The 22867-nt window shown below is 37.5% G+C and overlaps 1 protein-coding gene across 5 annotated transcripts; it reads right to left on the reverse strand.

Moving 5' to 3' along the window:
* Window positions 1-480: 480 nt before the first annotated feature.
* Window positions 481-22315, reverse strand: DENND6A (DENN domain containing 6A). 5 transcript variants are annotated; one of them, XM_058844971.1, is made up of 20 exons: window positions 22090-22315; window positions 19282-19320; window positions 19133-19175; window positions 16349-16461; window positions 15281-15361; window positions 14835-14940; window positions 13684-13763; window positions 12203-12265; window positions 11512-11567; window positions 11042-11164; window positions 10770-10865; window positions 8701-8795; window positions 6881-6946; window positions 6725-6789; window positions 5987-6076; window positions 5246-5299; window positions 5055-5164; window positions 4392-4494; window positions 2843-2917; window positions 482-2358 (listed from the first exon to the last, which is right to left on the reverse strand). In XM_058844971.1, exons 1-20 carry the CDS (start codon window positions 22276-22278, stop codon window positions 2227-2229), a joined length of 1779 nt encoding a protein of 592 aa, XP_058700954.1. In that variant the 5' UTR covers window positions 22279-22315; the 3' UTR covers window positions 482-2226. The 5 variants fall into 5 exon arrangements, with proteins under 5 accessions (XP_058700955.1, XP_058700956.1, XP_058700959.1 ...); XM_058844972.1 differs by lacking the exon at window positions 12203-12265 and having other exon boundaries at window positions 481-2358; XM_058844973.1 differs by lacking the exon at window positions 5987-6076 and having other exon boundaries at window positions 481-2358.
* Window positions 22316-22867: the final 552 nt, after the last annotated feature.

Genomic DNA, 22867 nt, shown 5'->3' on the forward strand with positions numbered 1-22867 from the left:
ACCTTAAATCTAGTTCATGCCTATGATGGTTATATGATCCTGATCAACCATGAAAACTATCTAGGTTTCCAGTACTTACCTATCTTCTATTCAAAGCACTCAGTATTTACACTTCTTTTTTTTTTGGGCTAGGCAAGTTAAGCTTCCCTGTGTTTGAGTATAGTTACTTTCTGGATCTCCAGGCTGGCCTATTTTTTGTGTATCTGTCATTAACAGATACCTTTCACTATTTCAATTCTTTGAGTACCATCTAACAAACACTTGCTTTAGAATCCAGACCCTGCCATTTGATTTGCTGCAGCTGTTATATTCCAACCATGATGCATAATCAAACTACAACACCACTCCATCACATTTCTGGTCAGCTCAGGGGTACAGCTTCATCAAGAAGCAGTCTTTGCAAGCTGAAGAGCTTTGCTTACACAGGAAAGGGGAAAAAACAAGCAAACCAAACACACTTGTCATCTAAGGCACATAACTTCCAAAGGAAAAAAAATCAAACTCTTTATTTTTGTTTAAAAAAATATGTATTTGCAGTCATGTGCTAGTTATCATAGTTGTTACCAGTTTACATGTTTCCAAGAAATGACAGTGCTCCAGGTTAAATAGTTAAGATAATTTAGGGTATGAATGGCCACTTAATAATTTCTGGATTAGAAATGCTTTTCATCAGGACGTGCAAAAAAAAATAAAAATTGCAAGTTAGCAATTAATGCTGAAGTGGTATAGTTTAAGTAACATAATAGATACATTAAACTTTTGGTCATGAGTAATTGTATATAAAACATAACAGTACTAAAATACATTCTTTTCATAAAAATACTGTTGTGACATTTTATATCTAAATAAGACATTTTTAGAAAGATGGTATGAAATATTTGTTATACAAAAGCATATTCTTATAGCAGGATTATGTCATAAGATTTTAAAAGTTCTATCCAAGCACTTAAAAGCAGAGTGGTTTTTTTTTTAATAATTGTGATCCACTTGACATATAAAAGTATATGCTGTGTGTACACTATAGCATTATGTTTACTTGAAACTGGTCAAAGTACAATGCACGTGGAGCAGCTGAGTTCTTATATATGACTGCAACTTGTTCAAGAAGATAAAACATCCCTTACTTGTTGCTTAATATGCAAGAGGAAATTACTCTTTATTCATGTCTGTTGTATGCACAATCTGAGAATAATTTCATGCTACAATCTTTTTGTGCCAGTCTGACCTGTCCAGAGGCTTTTTTCAGCTGAAGCCAACATTTTCTCCCTCCAGCCTCATCACCTCCTCAAACACTTGACTGGGTAAGTCAAAAATAATAAAGTTAAAAATTATAACAGGAGCTGACTGGTATGATCTCCAACTGAAACAGACTGTATCAGCTAACTCTACTGAAATCACCAATTTTAAAATCCCTCTAAGAACACCACAGTGTTTATTTCCTGTGATGAGTACTGCATGCTTAAGAGAGTGATCCATTTGAAATCCTGGATGTCAGCAGTTTAAAACCACAAATTAGTATATAATTACTTTAAGGCATGTAAGAGCACCCTGATAACTGACATTGAGTGGAAGAGACTTCCCTTCAGGAAATTTTTGTCAGCTGCCTTCTCTTCTTTAAAGATGCTAAATCAGTATCATTTTGGAAAGATGGTAAAGAAGCAGAAATGCCAAAAGTTAAGAATGGATCTGATCATTTCAGTTGTTCCTGAAGCAGTTTTAAAAGCCGTGATTTACCAGTAAAATACCTAAATTATATGGCATTCTGGCCAAATCACCAATATGTCAGTTGGACTTACCACTAGCTAAAAACTAAAAGCAAAAAACAAAGAAAAATAATCAGATACTACATCAACAGGACAGTTGAGAGGACAGAGTCAGAGGATCAATAATGCCCTGAGTAGGACTGGGTATAGCAGCACCAATTGGAAAACATTCTGCAATGCCAGCACTGCACTGTAGTCCTATACTGTGGCACAGCTTCATATGCCCACAGATTATTTTTAAGAGCACTTATTTAAAATAGTATTAAACACAAGAATCCCTTTAGTTGCATTGGTATTGAAATGGAAAAAACAGTGAAAATTATATCATGGGCTATACTATTAGTACAGTCCATTTGTAGTGTTAATGTACTGGTTTAGAGCTGTGTTCCGAACTTGGAAAGCCACTGTCTTCCTTGAGACTACTTGCCTTTTGGTTTTCTGCACCACAAAAGCCCAGTAGAAATCATGTTGTGCCAGTTTTGAGCAAGATGTCCTGTAAGTCATCTGGCAGTGCCAGTATAATATCATTGATGTGTGTCTGTAGCTTTTTCAGCGTGTCAGTTTTCACAGGAAGACGTTCTGTGTCAGCCTGCAACTGCAAAGGACCAGAAAAGATGATTTGTACTAAAAATGCAAGTTTACCTTTAGAAATATTGAAGTAATGTATTAGAAAATCTGGAAAATGAATTCCTCATTTGCTGAGTAGGAATTTGGACAACAGCAGGTTTCCTCAGCAACCATGCAACAGTGAGAAAAACATTGATTTGGACTTGCAGAAATAACAACAAAATTTGGTTTTCTTCTTCCCTGGGGATTCTGATCAGTCACAGAGTTCCAGCTAATTAAAAAAAAAAAACAACAATCCAGCAATACAATGCTTCCAGCATAGCCAGATAATAATCAGAAGCCACTAACTTTTCAGGCATGGCTGAAATTGACAGTTTTTGTTTTTAAAGTCTGAATGAATGATTGATTCTTTAAACTACCTAGATCATGAAGAATATTTTCATTTATGTACTTGCAAAAGGAACTATATAATGCTTTTATGTAGCTAAGTCATGCTCAATTCAGTTACTTACCAGTTTATTTTTTAACTTTAAGACAAGATCCACTGTTTCTACCTCAGTATGCTTCTGACTCCAGAAAACCAAGTTCTAAAATAAAAAAAAAATCAGGCATTCAATTATTTATGGTTACATATGCAATTTTCAAAAGAGGTCTTAATCTATACTTAATGTTCAGTATAGGTATTTTCCTTATTTCTATGCCATTTTCTCACCTCATTTTACTGCACCACCTTTACTGTGAACTGCAAAATCTGCTTTATTTGCGTATTTGCTCAGTACTTCACTTAACAGCAAACTCGCACACAAACACAATACAAATAAATTAAAGGGGAAAAAAATCCTGCCAAACAGGCTTAGTTTGAGAAAGAGCATCTACAATGCAAAATGGCAGTGAATGATTACCAAATCAGAACTGCCAGCACAATGCAGTATTAAAGTAGTTCAGGGCAGTGCTTACTGTTTCTAGGGCATTAAAGGAGATGACAGCTGATAACTAGTAAGGTATAATCAAGTGGATTTTCTTATGGAAGTTCTGCTCCCCTACCCCCGTATGACTCACCTATGAAAGACATTTTTTCATGTACAAAGAAACATTTCTTTGACGGATCAAAAGAAAAAAACAATAAAGGAGCAGAATCGGTAATAAATTTGTAACACATCTTCTTTTTCTTGATTAAGTAAATGTCAAATACAGATGGATAGAGTCTAACTTGTATAACTGACCTGCAAATTATTTGGTCTATTCTATCTGAATAATCTGTTTGGATTTACTACATTTGTAGTGTTTGGGAACTGACAAAGCAAAGGATAAAAACAAATGGCTTTTGAGAAATAACCAGAGTAATTTTGTTCCTTTGTTTTAAAGCTGTCGTGCTGCCTTACTTTGTTTTTGTTTTTCCTATTCCCCCTCTGGCTGTACAACGTCTTCACCTCCTGCAATTCCTTTCTCCATCAGTTGTTCCGATTCAAATTATATCGATACCCACTTTGGCTTCTTAATTAAAGAACGGATCTCACAACATCAGAATAGCTACGTGGTGTGGCATTTTGTTCTAAACAGACTTCACTTCTAAGCTTTCCATTACTATGGATCAGTTGTAGGCTTATTTACTAAATTTATCTAATTAGCTGTCAGTTAGAATGTCAAATTTGCTGAATATTTACCTTTAAAGCTACAAATTATATTGTAACTGAAAATATGTTGTCAAGGATAGAAGCTGAATAGAATAATATTGTCAAGTAAGAGGAAAAAAGCATTTTTTGGAGGGTGGGTATGTGTACTTTATTTTAAAATATGCAACAAAACAAAAATATACTAAAGGTAGGTTTTACAAACAGTGACAGTTGTTATGACAAGTGAACTGCATTTCATATTGTCCTCTTGCTGTGTTAGTTCTAGCTTGTACTTGTTTAACAAAACCATGTTTTGCTAGATCAGGATTCACAAAACTGTCAACAATTTCACATTTGACCTATGAAAACAGGAGTAAAACTGACTTGTGGAAGAACGTATTTTTATTACAAGATGATAAATATAATCATAAGCACACATTTTTCTAACCTCGTTACAGAGTGCTTCTAAATGAAGGGCCTCTAACTTCTGTGTCATTTCTCTCTGCCGGCTCCTAAACCAACCATCAAAGTTTGGTGATTTCAAAAAATGCCTGGTAAAACACCAAAGAAAAATACATTTTATATTTTAAGTACAATTTGGTAACAGTGTTTTCTACATCATTAAATTTAATTATATTTGAGATTGAGTAAGATACTAGAACCCTTTCTCTATAAACTTTCAGAAAGATGTAATATTCTGAAGTAGAGATTAACAGGTACTTCTATTAATTAAGACAAGGCCTGAGAAAAGAATGTAAAGAACGTGTGCTTGAAACACAAAGATTAGGGGATTTTAGGAAAAAAGAAATCAAGGTTCAGTTTGAAATAGCCTAATTTTTATCTTTGTGTTTGATTGGAAAGAGGAATCAAGCTAGAATCAGAAATAAAACCACAAATAACACTGATCTACAGAAACCTGTATTGTTACCAGAGAAAGAGATTTAAACAAGTAAAGTATACTTAGCAGTATCAATTTCTATTAAAGTAGACATCCTAAAAGAAAATCTTATTCAAATCAATCCTGATTTTAAATTTCCTCAGGAAAAAACACCATTAATATTACTGATCTGTTTAAATTATATGATTTTTTTATGCTGATGAAAGAAATTACCTGTAAAGTCCTATCCAATCTCCCTTTAAACCTGAGGTGAGCTGTGGTCCTGCTTTTTCCAGTGTCTTCATGAAGTCATCTTGGCTAAACTGCCTCAGCTGTGGTGGACTCTATGAAAAGTAAAAAAAAATTAGTAGATCTTCATTTCTCTAATTACCAATTTCCAGCTCAATCAAATTACACTTCCTTACCTTCCAGGGTGATATGCATTTCTGCAAAGGCATTAGGCTTGCCACATAACGTTCCTGGGGAAAAGGAAAGGTTGTTTGCATAACCAGTTTTAAAGACACACAGTCCACATGTGTGTTTACTTATTGCTTGTGACCACAGCATTTTCTCTTCCCAGTGTTAGTACAGGGTGGGGCTGTGCATATTTACCACATGAGAAGACAAGAAGGAGCTTATCTTATACAGACTGCATTTCCCAACTCCAGAACTTTAAGCCAGTGAAGTTCAAGAAAGACATGAGACAAAAGACAGGAAGCAAACGCACCCATAGAATATCTATATCCTGAACTTAAGCCACTGATAAATAATCTCTCTTTTCTTGGAAACAGTCCACAGGTACCTTCATAACTTGGCTGATTCCGAACAGTAACCGTACTTTGTATCAAGTGTATGGAAGAGATTTTTCTGAGTTCCTTACCAAACATTAGTTAGAACTAACCCACAGAAGACTGTCTGAGCTGTGACCATCTCTGCTCTAGCAAGGCTTAGCATAGGCAGGGCCAGAGCCCAAGGTGTCCAAGGCACAGGCAGTGGGGCCATTGCCAAGTGTGACAGCAGGAGGCACCTGTGCCCCACCAGCGGAGCCCAGTGCCGGACCCTGGCTTCATTCCAGGGGTACACTGGAGGGCTACTGGACATAGGGTAACTCCAGAAAAACTACTCCTTATTACTTATGTAAAAACCCCATTAGTCTAAGAACTCACTAATGGAATAATGAAACTTTCTGTCAATTCCAAGAAATACCGCCGAAGTATCACACTCTGCGCTTCTGTAGGACGTTTCTGTTGTACTCCCTTAAAAAAACCCAGAACAACAAAACACAGTCAGTCTGTTACTCCAAAGTATGTAGGTAGTTGTGGTGGGTTTACTTTTTATGAATATTTATTATGAATCTGTATTCATTTGCCATATTCCCACACACAGCACTTCCTACCCCAAACCAGGGAAGGAAAGCAATAGCATCAAGTTCTTTTGTACAGATATTTGTCTTTGCAATTACTGTTTTTTTTTTTTTTATTTTCATGTAAAGAAACACAAGGAAAGAAATATTTCTATAAGGAAGTGTTTGCAAATCAGTTAAAATCTGGAAGCTCTGATTCTTACACATCTCATGTGTGAGACTTTTAGACCAGAGACCAGAGTGGGGGTAGCAGAGGATACAAAACCTCAACAGATGAACAGATAAAATACATTTAATTCTCTAAATTATTAAACTAACTTAATAAGGCCCACCATTCAAATGATTATAGAAGCTGCTAGCAAGGCAGCAGCCCTTCTACAATGAGGGTGTAAAAACATCTATTTTGTTATGAACTGGGGCAAAGGAACTAGAATCCAGGTTCATTTTGATTACACAAAGTGCAGCCTTATATGAAACCACTGTACAACACTACGCAAAATACACAAATCAGTTGCCATTAAGAAGTGACCTACACCATTACCTTTTGCAACTGCTTAACAATTTCTTCATCTTTGTTCAAGTATGGCTTGTAAGAGGAATAAACACCTAAAGAAAAAAAGCAGCATATAGCCAAAGGAGAAACAAGGTATGCCTTTTAAAATTAAAACACTGGCAAATTAAACCCTGCAGTTATTACCAGGTTTGGAGTCCAAAGTTTTTAGGTTCTTCAGTTTTTTCACTTTCACCTGCTTTGGAACTTCACCTGCCAAAACACATAAAGCCACCTTACTTGAAGGCTATCTATTATTGTAAGAAACATTACAAACACTGCCAAGAATCCAATTATAAATCTAGATACATCCAGCAAAAACATGAATAACAGAAAATTGACTTTTCACTTCATATAAGCATTTTATATATATATATATATATATTCACTTGTTGAAAAGAAAAAAACCAAATACCTGAAAATCAAGAAAAACCCAAACAAGTAAAAAGTAAACAAAAAAAAACCTACAAACAAAACCAGCCAAAAGATAACCTTCTGAATCCCTGCAGCCAATTAACATACAGATATATAGCAGAGAATAATTGTTTTCTTAATTTCATATTTTTATTCCATTTTTCTTTGCTCCCCTTAACATAAATGCTTTTGGGAACAAATCTTTGGTACCTTGGCATAACTAAAAACTGTATAGAAGAAAATAAAATAGTAGCCATGGATTAAGTGTTGTAAGAAAATGAATTTAAGTCTCCTTTGTCATAGGCCATACTAAGGGCTTTTCTTTTTGTTTTCTCAATTTATCCTGCTCCAAACAGAAGACCCTAAACCCTGTTCACAGTCTTGCAGCCTCAGCAGAACCTTCCTCCTAAATCTATTTAGATGCTCGACTTTAGAAACAGTAGCAGTTCAATTACCCTTGGAACTGCAGAGTGGGGGGAAGATGAAGAAAAAAAAAACCCAACAAAAATAATCAGAAACCCCTCTTTGGCCCTAAAGAAAATAAAATATAAATTTTTAAAGACAGGTCAGACAGATACATTTCTAGAACTTCCTGACTAAGCACTTCCCATAGCTACATCAAAACCAGAATTTCATACTTGAAACTGTATATCAGATTTGAAGGCCACCTGCTTATGGGGCTTTTCATAGTTTAATTAAGATTCTACTTTCCAAACATTAACTACACAGCAGCAAAGAAACTCTTCCCCACACTACCCTACGCCCCCACAGGTATTCTGACCATAGACAGACATGGTATTTTAAAGTAAAGCAAAACCTTGCCTAATCATATTGAACACAGTACACAATCCTTAATTAATTCAGTGTACTCAGCAGTTAAAATTAAATTCTTCTACAAAAATTAATTTTATGATGTTTTATCTTAATTGCATATTTATGTATTCCCACTGTAGAACAGCATAGTGAACCTGTAGCAGCAAACAGCTACATTCAGGAATTTCTTACAATAGTTAGAGTGGTGGCAACTGACACGTTATCCAAACATTACATGAAAATTCTACCCAATTGTGTAAGGAAATCATTCAGACTGAACAATAAACAATTACTGGAATATTGCCAGATTAGAAATATATTATCAAAATATTGTCAACTTTTTATATTACTGTAACATTCAAATGTAGATTTCACAGGGGTCTTATGTTCTGTGCTGGCTGTGACTGATTTATTATATTCTACTCACACTAAAATTAACATCAGTAATAAATTATGTCTCATTTTAATACCATATTGGTAGAGATACAAAATCAAGACTCTGTGAAATGTAGACCATTATTACTAATGAGAATTACTACCTTTTGCATTTAAGATACTAGTTTTGAAAAGACAAAGACATAGAGCAGTCAAGTTTCTAACTTCACTTGACAGATTTACATCCATGAAAATTTAATTAGCGTTAAACTAAATAAATAGAACATAATTACATATGTTTCTAAATAAACAGGCACACAGTTAGATCCCTTTGTGCAGAATTGTAGGAAATACTTTTATTTTACCTGGAAGTTTGATATCTCCAATTCGGATAATGTGAGGCCAGTGCTGAAGTGTTTTAGCAAAAAAGGGATTCGTCACCCCAAGAATCACAGATGGTCTAGAAAAGTAATGACAATGTTTAAAAAAAGACAGCAAGACCTTCTGCCTTAACAGATACAAAAGGCCAATTTAAGTACTTAACTTGAAATTACTTTCCTTTGGTATTTAAGAGCTACATTTCAAATTGCACATAAGAGCAAAAATGTTTATCAAAGATTCAACATTTTAGAAAATAAGACAGAGGCATCTTAAAGTACAAACAACAGTGAAGAATAAAGATTACATCATCTGCTTAGACTTGGCAGAATTCTGCCCACTTGCAATGGTGAGAACAGCACATTATCTGTTATTGGGGGTTTTGTGATGTTTTGGTTTTTTGTTTGCTTTTGTTTTATGAGCAGGAATCTGACCCATATTTGAAAGACAAAGTGCTATGTTTCTAGGTTTGATTATAACAAACTCTCAGTACTTGAATGTGCATATCATTAAGAAAATGAGACACTTAATATCCCACTTGCTTTAAGCAGCAGTTATCAAGAGATGCAGCACACGCACATTAAGAGCGCTGCCCCAGCTCACACTGCCAGATTTTTCTGTCTGCTCTGTGCTTGGCATCTGGCATGGGGGATGCACAGGGGCACACAGGGAACAACAGGCAGTGAGAGCACAGTGCTGCTGCTACAGCGTGGGCCTGCAAAATTTGGGATTTATAGCACTGATGAGATATGAACATGTTTTTCAATATAGTGGTTGCCATCCCTTTTACAGTCAAACATCAGCAAAGGAATATAGCAAAAAGTCTCAATGAAACTGCCATCTTAGAAATAGGTTATCATCATTTTGTTAGACAAAATTTAACACTTTCTGTAAACTACCCAGAAGCCTCTCTGCTCCCCTCTTACTAAGATAATAAAATACACAGAATAGGCATTATTTGGATTCTTCATCTTCTTAGAGCCATGGTTCTAAAAACCTATTTCCATTATTTTGTTTTCTGCAAGAAAGTCAGGGCAATTTCAGCTCTATTTCAAATACTAATCCATGTAGTGACCAATCATTCTATTTTGCTACAGAGGAGTGGATGGAATCTTGAAACATGGGTTACTAAAGTCTAACCAAATTCTTCCTAGAATTATTTTTAGAAACTAAATTACATACTGCATAACCATTCCCATGGAACACAATCTAAAACATATTCCTTATGTTTATGTGTTTCTCCACTGCTCTATCTCTGGCAATACATCCGTTGAGAGGAAAATTCTATACAAGTCTCTTGTACAAAAGTTGTTGGTTTTTTTTTATGAGTACAAAAAACAGTAAAAAAAACAACAAAGCAAACAAAAAATCCAAATCAACAACCTCTACCTGTTCTGACATTAGAAGAAATTTATCTATTAAAAGATCAGTGAATCTAACATACGCACTCCATTCCCAAATCAAGCTGCATTTAAATAACATATATTAAGAAATACTGGAGGTATATGCTCTCAAAATAAGAGCAGGATTTAAAAAAATATAAAGGGGAAAAAAAATGTGTCCTTAAAGCAGTTTCAAACATCACTGGTTTTGGACATTCATGCTCTTAAAAAATAAGCTTAATTTCTGACTTTTTTACATGAATAACCTAATAATAAATTTAGTGGAGAGATATTTGATTTTTAAATTGTCTCAGCTAGGACACCAACTGACTTAGCTTTATGGATATTGAATTCTACAAGTCACTTTGTTTAGCAGTTAATTAAAAATGAAAACAATTACAGCTGCAATTTGACTTGTTCTGTAGAGAAATATCCTATCAAACTCAAGCCTAATTTAATAATGGAATTGTTTTGTAACTTAGTTGTTCTAGCTAACTAGAATGAAAATTTAAATCAGCTAATTACTGCACTCTGCAAGATAAATATTACCAAGAAAGAGTCTAAATCTAATTCTCTAATGATAGAAATCCAGAGTAGTTAAACATATTTAATACAAATTTACGGTTACAAGTGGCTTTGAGCAACATCTTCTCCAGACAGTTTGATTTACTTACGGGGCTTGTGTGCGAGTTGTGTATTCTTTGAATTCACTGTCGTGGATGGTGAAGTATGGCCTGAAATCACTGCAGTACTTCAGGGGTGAAATACAACTGCAAGGTACAAGAAGGATGAGCTTGGTTTATGTATTCAGTGCAAACTTTCATGAAAAACACAAGCAAATCTAAAATTTGTAATGCTTTGTCACTCTCAGATCAAGTAAGGTCCAGTCAGCTGGAATCTTACACCAACTCCCTTAGTCATAGCCAGAAAGCTCTACTACATTTACCTAACAAGGGCCAACACAGTTTCTGAAGACTCTGCTGGTGATGGTGCCATCACAACAAGTGGTTCTCCCAGCAGCACCAGCTCCCAAAGCATCTGAATGTGAAAGAACACTGGACAGAAACACCTAAAAACAGATTAAGGTATTTCAATACATTTGACATCATAAAATACATATATCTACTGGTTAATAAAGGCATAAAAAAGAAGTTTGTGGTTGTATTTTAATAGTAATTTGAAAAATATAAAGTACTCTTGTAAATGAAACATTTCATGAACTTGATTATCTATTGTAGTTTCAGCCTGTATATTGTCCAACCTGTGTTCCAGCAAACTTTACAGAAAAAGAATATTAAAACCAGCACTGATAAAAGTTAGCTTATAAGCCATGAGACATGTTAAGGATCTGTCATAAATCAAAAAAAAACCCATGTGGTAGTTCACAACTAGGAATTAATCAGTCCAAACTCGTACCTGAAAAGATCTACTTCATGAACAGTCGGTAAAGCCATGGAGATCTGAGCATCTGCCTAAAAGACATCGCAATGCTTGGTTTTTAGTCATCAGACCACCTAGGTATTAAATGAAATGGTTTCCCTTAAATGCTTACAGACAGTAGACAGTATATAGTCTATTTATGTACTGCAGCAGTATATAGTACATTATCTCCACAACTGCCTTTGTGTTCTATGAGCAAGACATCTCTCAAGACACACACACACCCCCCTCACTTACAGGCACATGGCTTTCAGTCCAGAAAATATACAAAATACTGAAGCTGTTTTGAACAACTGCATACGAAGACAGACAGATTTGTTTTATAAACATCTTCTATGGCTAAAGACTTTTAATTCTGGGTTCATCCCCAAAAAACCCAAACTATCCAAACATTAAAAGGATGTTCAGGTTAGTAATTTTGTCAGCCTTATCTTCTTTCAAAACCTGGATATCTCTCCCTGCTCAGGGCAACTGGTTTCGAATATCGCATCTATGAAGACTCCAAATCTGGACTACTCCATTCAAAGTTTCAAAGATTGTGGATTTCATTATTATCATAGTAAATGATGTTTTGCTACCAATCTTTTCTAACAAGTTTAAAGAATGAAAGCAGATCTCTAACTTTATCTATGTGGGGCTATATACAGTATCAGTATCTAATCACTACCTGGTGCATATTCTGTACTATCGGTGTTGTTCCAGGCTTGTCACGATATGTTGGAATCCGCAACTTGGAAAGAAAAAGAAAGATTTATTTTCCCTTATATTGAATCCAGCAGACACTTAATATGCTGACTTAGAGACAATCTGTAATACTTTGAGAGGATATACTGTGGCATGATGCTTATTTACTTTACTGAACTTCCATCTACAAAATTTCCAATTGCAAATTGAGTAACAGAATATGAAAATAATACTCCAGTTTAAAAAGAGACCATTAGTAAAGTCAAAACTGTTACTGTAATTTCAATAAAAGTACCTCTAAATGTCAGAAAGAATGATTTGAAAAAAGGTCTTGGGGGTTTAAGATGGTACAGAATTACTTTTAGAAAACATGCTCTCCTAAAACATCAAGATGTTCTGGCGAGAGAGACAGAATCCAAATAGTGTGAACTTAAGTACACTTCTCTGTCCTCACAGTTTGCATCTGTAAGTGTTGAGTACTACAAATTTAATCATACTGGAAGCTGGTATGCACAAATGGATGTCATTTACACACAACACTTAAGACCCAAGCAGTGTAAAAAACCAGGGACAATATCACTGGGCAGTAATTATGGCTTTACTCAGTTTAGGAACACAATTTCAATTCTCATGGGTAAGAATTATTGATGAGATAAATGTAGGCCTAGACATATCTGATGCTCCTCATCACCCAGCACTGTTTTATTAAATTTCTGCTTTTAGAACAGCTTCAGAAATGTCTTTCTCTCCCTGGTGATGCACACATGTCTTTCCATAAACTTGAGAATATCTGCTGAGAAGGTACTTCTGGCTGTAACCTCAGATTTCATCAAATCCATTTAATTGCATTTCATATGGATTATAAAATTAATATGACTCCCAGAGGCCCAGTTTTTAATCACTATTTAAACTCTACAGTTCTTCCCTATGGACTAGATACAACTTTTTTAATAGCTTTCTTCAGACATACTTCACTGCCATTGAAAAATATAAACAGCACAAGCAATTATTTCTGGTCTGTGGGACAAAAAAGATTTTTACTCATCAACTTTCAGGAATTAAAATTATTTTCATCAATATATTTAATTTGTTTGACTGGAATTTAACTCTCAGTATTTTCAATTGCTACTTTATGTTTGACAAATATAATTAGCACTAAAGCCTCCTAGAATTCAAATTCCAGAGGGATAATACAGACACTGCAATTAGTAGTTGTACTGAAACAGCACTTTTTAGTAGCTACTAAAATTAAATATTAACCTAAACACTATAAAAGATCCTCCCCTCCTCCCTCCAATCAAAGCACCTAATCAAGATCTCCCAGACCTTCACTCTGAGTGCTGTAAACATCTACTCCTGTTTGGAACAACAGGACAATAAAAACAAGGCACAAGGCAGTGAGGAACTGTAAAGTGAAAGATGGGGAAAATCCTCTCAGAGAAGAACAAGTGCAGAAGTCTTTACCTTCATTATGACACCCATAATAGGCAACTGCAGAACTTTCCCTGGAACTGGTGGTGGCCAACGATCAATGTCACTACAAACTGAAAGAAAGATACAAGTTTCTGCAAGCTACAAAGCATGATCACAGAGTGCACACTGCAACTTTAAATTAGTGCTAATAGTCCACAGCAGTTCTACTTGTCTCTCAATCATACTGAACAACTTTTACAGCCTTTTAGACATCATATATTATTCCATTAGAACTACAAAGACTTTCATTTCAAGAAAACAATGTTCTCTGGTCTTCCATTTTTTGTAGCAATGAGACTTACAATTGGTGGAAGAAACGTTAACTGAGAAACCATGAAAGTACAGACTAAAAAAAATTGAAAAGAACACTTCCATTTATGTATATTGGCTTCTGCAGAACCAATAAACACCAGCAGTTAAGGAAAGAGTTGGTCTGTAGCTTGGCTAGAAAGTTTCCCAGCATTTTCTTGTAAGCAATTATGAATATAATACATAATACTCATAGTTTCTGCAGCGCTTATTTTGTTCATAATACAACCTCTCAAGAAAACAGGTAATTGAAAAATGCAGTTCTTTCATGGTTTAAACAAATTGTTGCTCAGTGAAAACACAAAAAACATGAAATGTGTATGGGGCAGGCACAGTACACAAAACAGAGCTCTTCCAGGCAAAGAGCAAATAACTTTTGTATTTGTCCTTCTCCAGCTCTTTCAGCTCTGCAGTAAGGCTGAGGCACCTGTTACCAGTGCTGCTCTGTTGCTTTTTCCATTTGGTCAAAAAACAAACAAATCACACAAACAAAAAAACCAAACCTCAAGCAAGATAACATTTGTACAGTTGCTTAGCAAAAGTTGTCAGACTGCTCAAAAGGACTTGGGCTGTGAAGAGTGCAAACTAAGGATTGCCATCAGCTCCTTGTGCTCAACAGCTGGCCCTGAAACACACACAACCCTGGATGGGTTTCAGGAGGGACCCCCAACTCTCCCAGGGAAGATCCAGAATTCAATTAGCTCTGTCCAATGATCTAGAAGTCAAGCCAGTTTGGTAAAATTTCAACCCTCTACCCTGCAAGAAGACAAAACCACAAACTAGAACGTGACGGTGTTGTTTATTTTTCTGGAAGAACATAATAGGACCACTACCTGCTTCCAGGAAAGCTTCACTTTTTTCAAAATATTCTGGTGCTATTTGCTTAAGCATGGTACGAAAGAGATGGACATAAGGCAGCTTGCTGATGAGGACCAGCGACTGGAATAAAGAGTAACGAATCAGAATTTCAAGTCAACGCTTTCCCTCAGACAACCAAGTGGGACTTCTCCCACACATCTGACTACAGGCAAACTGCAAAAAAAAAAAACCTCCCAAAACTTCCTAACTTTTTGTTTTTAAAACAAAAACTATCTCTTCTGACAGCAGAGCTGGAACATAGCATAACTAATGTAAAATTAGACCAATTACTATAAATTAATAACTAATTTAGTTAGAGAGCAAGAGACTTTTCCTGTTCCTCTGCAGTCACTGATTAATTTAATTTAATTAAGTCAATTTAATTTCCAAATTAATATTTTCCTAAAAGAACTAAAATTACCTTCTGGAAATAGCCTCTTTTTAATGATTTGTCTCGAACTTGTCTGAAATAAACATAGCCATAGTAATATGCTGAATCTTTCTGCAAAAGAAAGGAAATAATTCAACACCTGTTACTGCCCTGCTTTTTGAAGCATTCAACATACAGTTTAAAAGCCTACTCCCCTGTGAGCTTCAAAGTTGATTAGATACAATAAACTAAAAGGATTACTGTATTTATTAGCATTATCTTTTTTTCGTAAGTATTTCATAGAGAAAACATGGGGAAACAATTGTGCTTCTGGCTTTGCTATTTTTATATCATTTATTTACATTCCCCTGACACATTATGAAACTAAAACCAGAAATAATTTCTTGAGGAATAAATCAACCTTTATAATTCTGCAAAGTAGCATTAAAAATATTTTAGTAATTAAAAATGTTAAAGCCCTGACTTGAAGAGATAAAACCTAGTCTTTCAATGTATTAGTTTTACAAAAGATTCTTGGAATATTAAGGAAGTACTCTCTCACGTTTCAAAGACAAGACATCAGCTTCATCCTTCCTACAAACTGGAATTCAAGTACTTGCCACATAAACAGAACTAGACTGAGTTTGAGAATCAGGCTCCCAGAGGCCTCAATGTTCTCTATGGACATGATGAGAACAACTTTTGGTCACCACCTTTTTTTAGGTAACTGCTCCATCTTCAAAAAGTGAAGAGTGGAAACTGAGACAGCCCAAGTTGCTTGGAATTTTTAAAATTAAGTTCATATTCATAAAGCACTTCATATTTCCACAACAGTAATGGTTCTTAAAATTTGATTTACAAGTTTCTAGTCAATAATGAAAGAGATCTGGGCTTCAATTTAATTACTTGTAATCCAAAATCCATACTAATAAAACAATGAATAGTTAATTAAGCTAATTATTATTATAATTACAGTAACATGTTACAACAGACATGAGTTTTGACTTTCAGGACATCCAGTTCAGAGATTTTTCTTTTCGAACATTTCATTTGAAGGTGAAGACCCACAAATTAACATTACCCAAAAGAAATTTAACTTCAATTTTTCTCATTTCCAACCTTTAAGTAAACTGGTAGATCTCTATCCAGTTGGTCTGGAAAACAACACAATGAGACCTTCCTTCCAGGAGACCGTCGAAATCTAAAACAAAATTGTGTGTCTCCAAGACAACCTATATGGAAGAAGAGATAAATAGCAAACAGACAGTATTCTGAGTTTGAGCCTTGTTTAACATGAGCACTTGCTTACAGCCAAAGAAGCATCAGAGTTTTGGTTCATTTATCTTGCATTGCTCTTGTGAACATTTATGTGTTTATAATTTCATAAGTAAAAGTTTTGGCATCTTTAGCAACAGTAAATATACTGTCTGCAACAAGGAAAAAAGTCACTGCCTCCAATGTTGTCAAACAGGTGAAATGGCTGTTCTCCTGCTGGCATTACCCATTTCACTGGCATGCCTGTAAAGTTTTGATCATTTTAGCCACATCATTCCTCTGCTATGACTGCACATTGCCTTTTCTTTGACACCATACAGTTCATACAAGTCACACTGCAGAAGTGCATTATGCTGATCTGTAAATCCACAGGCAAGTATAAGATTCATAATTTTGAAAGCTGCAAAGCTAATTGCTGAAAACTGAGTGAAATTGAGTAGATTATTCCCAGTATTATCCCCAAGGAGAGAAGTTTTACTTCATTTCTATCAAAATGACTTTCTTAAAGAAAAATGTAACTAATTCTCCAGGGAACTGTTTCACCAGACTTGAAAATTCCATTTCATCTTCTCTTTCAGTCACACACATTCTCCTACAGCAAGCACAGACAGCCCAACCCCTCAGTCAGATGCACTGGCTGTGCAGAGTAATACTGACATGCCCAGAGCACCCACATCTGAGTTTCAGAATCCCTCAAAGCTGCAGTCAGAAACCCTAAATGCACCCTGACAAAACCAAAAGTAGCGAAACATGGTGTGATGGGACCATTGAATTCAAACAGGTAACAAGTGCTCAGCAATACGGATGCAATGATAAGAAAAAACACAGCACATGTCAGTAACACAGCATCAAATATTTGCTTCAACTTTCCAAAGGAAAAAAACCCCTCATAAACTCAAACTATTATGAAAACCTACACATAGAAGACCTAAATTACCCTTAATCATTAATATGCTGAAATATCATTCAGAATATGTCTTCTTATTTAACAAGCTCTTCCAGAAGAGATCAGTAAATGTGTCTTCTTCTTCAATTATCCATGCAGAGCAGGAAAAAACATTCTTTTAAAGAGAACTGTACTGCAAAACTCGGCTTTAAAACCACAACAAGCATTGTGATCTAGTAGCTGATTAAATCAATTTTCTCCTCTAAATTCACAGCCACAAGTACTGGAATAGTATATCTTTGTAATAATAAGAGAAGAAAGCTGAATTAACCTTTTGAGCCATGAAAATCTGGGATGGACTAACCTCAAATTTAGCTGCAAGCTAGTAACTTCCTTCACTGCTATATTACATAAAGCTTTTCTTTCTCTGTTAAGGCCAATGATGAAAAAATAAATCCTAACACATAAGATACACTTACAGCCTTGTGGAGGGCAGGTTTTACACAGGTTATTCTCTGTACATCATTTGAAACTTAAACCTACCGAGAATCATCAAGAACCAACAGTTCTTAATAGGGACTATAAAAAGCAAAAAAGTGGAATTTTTCCCTGCTGAAAGTGAAACCTCCTTACATATACATATTCTGCCTAAAGCAATTTTACTACACTCTTATTTGAAAAAATACACCAAAAATTTTTAAAGAAAGCTACCTTTGTTTTCAACACATGATTTTGTACTTTCAAGATACCTTTTAAAGTCTGAAGATATTTATAACCATTAAGAATAAGAGTAATTAGAAAATACAGTTAACTCATATTTCAATACAGTAAGAAGCAGAGCCTCTATTTGCATACAAAATAGCAAGAACAGAGAAAATATCTTAATTTTAGTGACATTTAGACAAAAGGGAAAAACTAGCCAAAATACTTCATAAAATTACATAAGATAAAGCTCACACACATTAAAAGCACACATCTGCATCACCCCCATCTGATCTGATCTGTCATACTGCAGAGCATCCAAACGTCAATGCAGATACAGGCACAATGCTGGTCCTACATGTTTTGACTTTTGTATAGAAATAAAAGTGAAAGGAAGTGTCTGAACTTCTGCCATTTCTTTTTGCAGGTGGTCCAACCCATCAGCCACATGTCCCAATTTCTCTTTGGCAGCAGATGAGCAGAAGTTTAGATTCAAGAATGATTTAACAAGCAGGACCACACACAGCTACAGGCACAGGAAGAATGGGGAAGATAGCTGAGGTTTTTCCTGCACAACTCTTCTTTCTAAATGCTTTTCAATTTAAAAGTCAGTTTCTCTGTTATGAACTTAGAAAATATATCTTTAGTCCTTTATGAGAAGAGGGCTCTGTATACTTCCATTTGCTGTATTAAATCCTTCATATTCTGTGCCTACTCTCCTCTCTATAGTGACAGCACTATTGTTTAAAGAGCAAGATTAAGATGCTCATTGTTTACTTGCCAAGTATTTTGAAACGTCTGCACAAATGTCATCTGGAAGGTCTTACACACATAAATCAGAGAAGAATCCTCAGACCTTACTGCAATGCAGACAGTTGCAGTTTTATATTTAACCTTAGCTGCAACATTTCTGTATTGCAATATTAATTAAGATATATAAATACGTATTTGATCTAAAGCCCAGAATACATCCTGTCAAATTCTTTTTTAATACAGTTTAGTCCAACAACAGACGACTACAGAGTGAAGAAAGCACTTACCCGAATTAGAATCTGGAAAAGACAAATAGCAAATATTGGTTTTCTAAAGAGTAGGGAAAAGAAAAGAGAGCTGTTATATTTCCTGAGATATATTATATTTATATATTTCCTAAGCTAAAACCAAATGATATACAGCAAATATGACTTACCTCTTTATCTGTAAGTTTGGAATGTGGAGGATATATCACCTAGAGAAAACAAACAGTATTATGTTATTTGAAAACAAGCTAGGTATAAGCAGTAAATTTCCATTAAATATTTTAACAATACAACCCTCAAACACCTTCCTAGCTTTAAGACATTTTCAATTGTAAGCTATTAATATTATGTCTTAGTTCTTATCTTCATATGCTTTTAAGCTTTCTTGATCACCCATCTTTACAAGGTATTTTGAATGCCAGTTAGAGACCACACACATTCATTTAAAAAGGTATATTGAGAGTATATGTTCAGAGATTTTAGTGCTTGAGATACTTGAGATTTTTGGTGCAAAAGGTCTCAAAGAAGGACAAGACTACCTCTTTTAGATTTAACTTGTACATGCAAAATGCAGTAGATGATTACATTTAAAGCAAACACACATTATTGCCTGAAATCCGTTGCAATCAAAAGTTAGGCTGTAGTAACCAAAATTCAACCACAAAACACAATCTGTATTATTACCAGCTCTTGGAGGATGAGCACTAGTCCTTAATGACAATAGTGAAAGCTCAAGGAATAAACTCCAAGACATGGGTTTTTGTACTTACAGAAAAAAAAATAGATAATGTAGTAAGTTTTCACTGCACAGAAATCAAAAACAATGCAACACAACATAAGATGCGGAAGCATAATTATTTCAAAAAAGAAAAGATGTATGAAATCAGTGATTATGCAAGCAAGTGGGAATAGAATATACAGGAAAAAGGACAAACCTCAGACACCTAAATTTCACCTAAAAAGGTCCTCAAAACAACCCACTCCAAAACTCCTGAAATGGGTGGCTAGTTAAGCCGAGGAAAACATAAATTCCAGGATTATGCTTTAAAGGAGGTTTCAAGGCTTCCAAAGATGGGACCTACCTAGTCAAAGAGCAAAAGTTAAATGCAGGAACAGAACCTTAATGCAAAGTCCTCATCTTACCATACAGCTACATTACCTCATTTCATCTTGTTCTACTAAAGGTAAGTAAATTTATCTCCTGATAACACTATTCTGCTCTGTAGGAAACTGGCTGATCTCTAAGCACCTTTTTATCCTCCAGCCATAAAATCTCCAGTGCATTTTTTTTCCCCTCAGCATTCTATCAAATGATGTCCAGCTGTGTAAGACATTATTAGCACAACTGAAGCTGAAAGCAGATACAAGTGGAATACTGGCATTCTGCATGAAGTAAACCTATCACCATCTCTTTTCCAACTCTTAATACTTTCCTTTGCTATCTTACGCTAAGCAGCTGTACACTAAATGTAACTCCTTCAGTAGCTGAATGATCCTGAAATTATCCACATTAAGTCAGAAGATTGGCATACAGACTTGAATTCATACTCATTCTCCTCACTAGCAGGTGTTTCTTCCCAGAACTCCTATATAAAATGGAGCTAATTATTCTTCCTGCAGCTACCCACTGGAAAAAAAAACAAAAACAGGCTTAAGTTCTGTAGACATTCTAAGTCTCACTTTATGCACTCATTTTATGCTCATGTCAAGTTAACGTGACTGTCAACTGAGGAGTCTGCAGCCAAGACAGAGGCTGTGCTTCACTCAGCCACTGAGCACAACAGCTGCTCAAGCCACAGGTTATACAGAAACACTTGTCTACATTGTTAATCCCAGTTTGTAACATCAAGGGAAGAGAACTCAGATAATTAGCACAGGATGCTAGGGTTATATCTGCATTTCTCTGTGGCCAACAGTTATGTATTTTACATATTATAATAGCTGGATTGGTTGAATTTTAGGCCAGTCCACCTTGCATTTATGCTGGCACGCCTTTAAGGCAAGACAAAGAAAAAGACACTGCCTGAAGACCAAGAGTTTGCTGCACAGTCACATGGCAAACAGGGTGAAACAGGATGCGAAACTGATCTGAACGGTAATTCTTCTATTTCCCAGAACCGTGAGCTCCCTGTGCATTCCCCAGGCAGTGCCACAGCTGTCCCTGCACTCCCCAGGCAGTGCCACAGCTTCCCTGCACTCCCCAGGCAGTGCCACAGCTGTCCCTGCACTCCCCAGGCAGTGCCACAGCTGTCCCTGCACTCCCCAGGCAGTGCCACAGCTTCCCTGCACTCCCCAGGCAGTGCCACAGCTGTCCCTGCACTCCCCAGGCAGTGCCACAGCTGTCCCTGCACTCCCCAGGCAGTGCCACAGCTGTCCCTGCACTCCCCAGGCAGTGCCACAGCTGTCCCTGCACTCCCCAGGCAGTGCCACAGCTGTCCCTATCTGTTGCACAGAGGGCACAGCTGGGAGCCGCAGCCGTAGCTGTGACACTGCTACAGGCCGGTATCCAGCTCGGGCTGAAAGAAAACGCTTCAAACTCGTAGAGAACCTTTCCGCACACCTCAGCGACCTGGAGAATTATGAACACCGTTCACATTCTCCTTATTATCACACTTTTTAACACCTAGATGCCATAGAAATCAGCGCTATTTGTATGCAAAGAAAGCCGGCGATGTACTTCATACAAATCTCGGGACGCGATACAAACCATTTAAAAGCGCTCACGAACAGCACAAGCGGCACCATGAGAACTGCCCGAAAACCACCAGCCCCACCCGGGACAGCCGAGCCGGTTCCCCAGGGCGCTGCCCCGCTCACCGCTCTGGGGCTCCGCACAACCACGTTTCCTCAAGCACGGCCGAGCTTCCCCCGCCCCGGTGCAACATCAGGGCCAGAGGAAGCGCCCGATTCCGGCGGGGCCCCGCCGCAGCCCGCAGGCCGCGGGGCGAGCGGTGCCCCCCGCCCGCCGCCGCACGTACCTCCACGGCCTGGCCCAGCTCCAGGTCGAAGCCCACCACGCACACGCAGTGTAGCCAGGCTGAGAAGCGGTCCCACGGCAGCAGCGACAGGCACTGGTCGGGACTCTCCGGCTCGCCAGGCTCCGCATCCTCCGCAGCCGCCTCAGCTCCGCCCGGCTCCGGGTCCCGCTCCCGGCGCGACATGGACATGGCCCCGGCCCCGACCCCGGCCCCGCCGCGCGGAGTCAGGTGACGCGCGTGGCCCCGCCCCCCCTCCGGAGCCGCTCGGAGTGGGAGGGGCCAAGCGGGCACCGGGGGAAGGCCAAACCATTTGTGCGGGAGCGGGGGGGAGGTAGCAGCGGTGGGCAGGGAGCGCCCCCGCGCGGCCCGCCAGGGAAGGGCTGCGGTGCGCTCGGCGCGGCCCCTCCGAGCGGGCAGCGGGAGCTCCGCGGGCCGGGAAAGCGGCTCCTCTGCCGGGGCTGCAGACACCGCGCCCGGCCCCGGGGAGCCCGGCTCACCGGTACTGAGCGGGGTGCTCGCGAGGGCAGCTCTGCAGGCAACGGATCAATCAGCTTCTTTTCCTCTTTGACATGTCAGTGACAGCACCTGCTGGGGGCCGACGTGACCGCCAAGTAATTAACAGGCGTGTCTCCATCGTGTCCTGTGCACCGCTGAGCACGGCACAGGAGGGAGGTGGAAATACCCCTCTGGCTGATGGCTGGACAACTTCACCCTCACAGGAAACGGGGATAATAAAAAAAGCATCCAAATCTCTTAAACCCTCTTTTGGTGCCTTAGC

This window comes from Poecile atricapillus, chromosome 9, assembly GCF_030490865.1.
Source record: "Poecile atricapillus isolate bPoeAtr1 chromosome 9, bPoeAtr1.hap1, whole genome shotgun sequence".
Lineage (NCBI taxonomy): Eukaryota > Metazoa > Chordata > Aves > Passeriformes > Paridae > Poecile > Poecile atricapillus.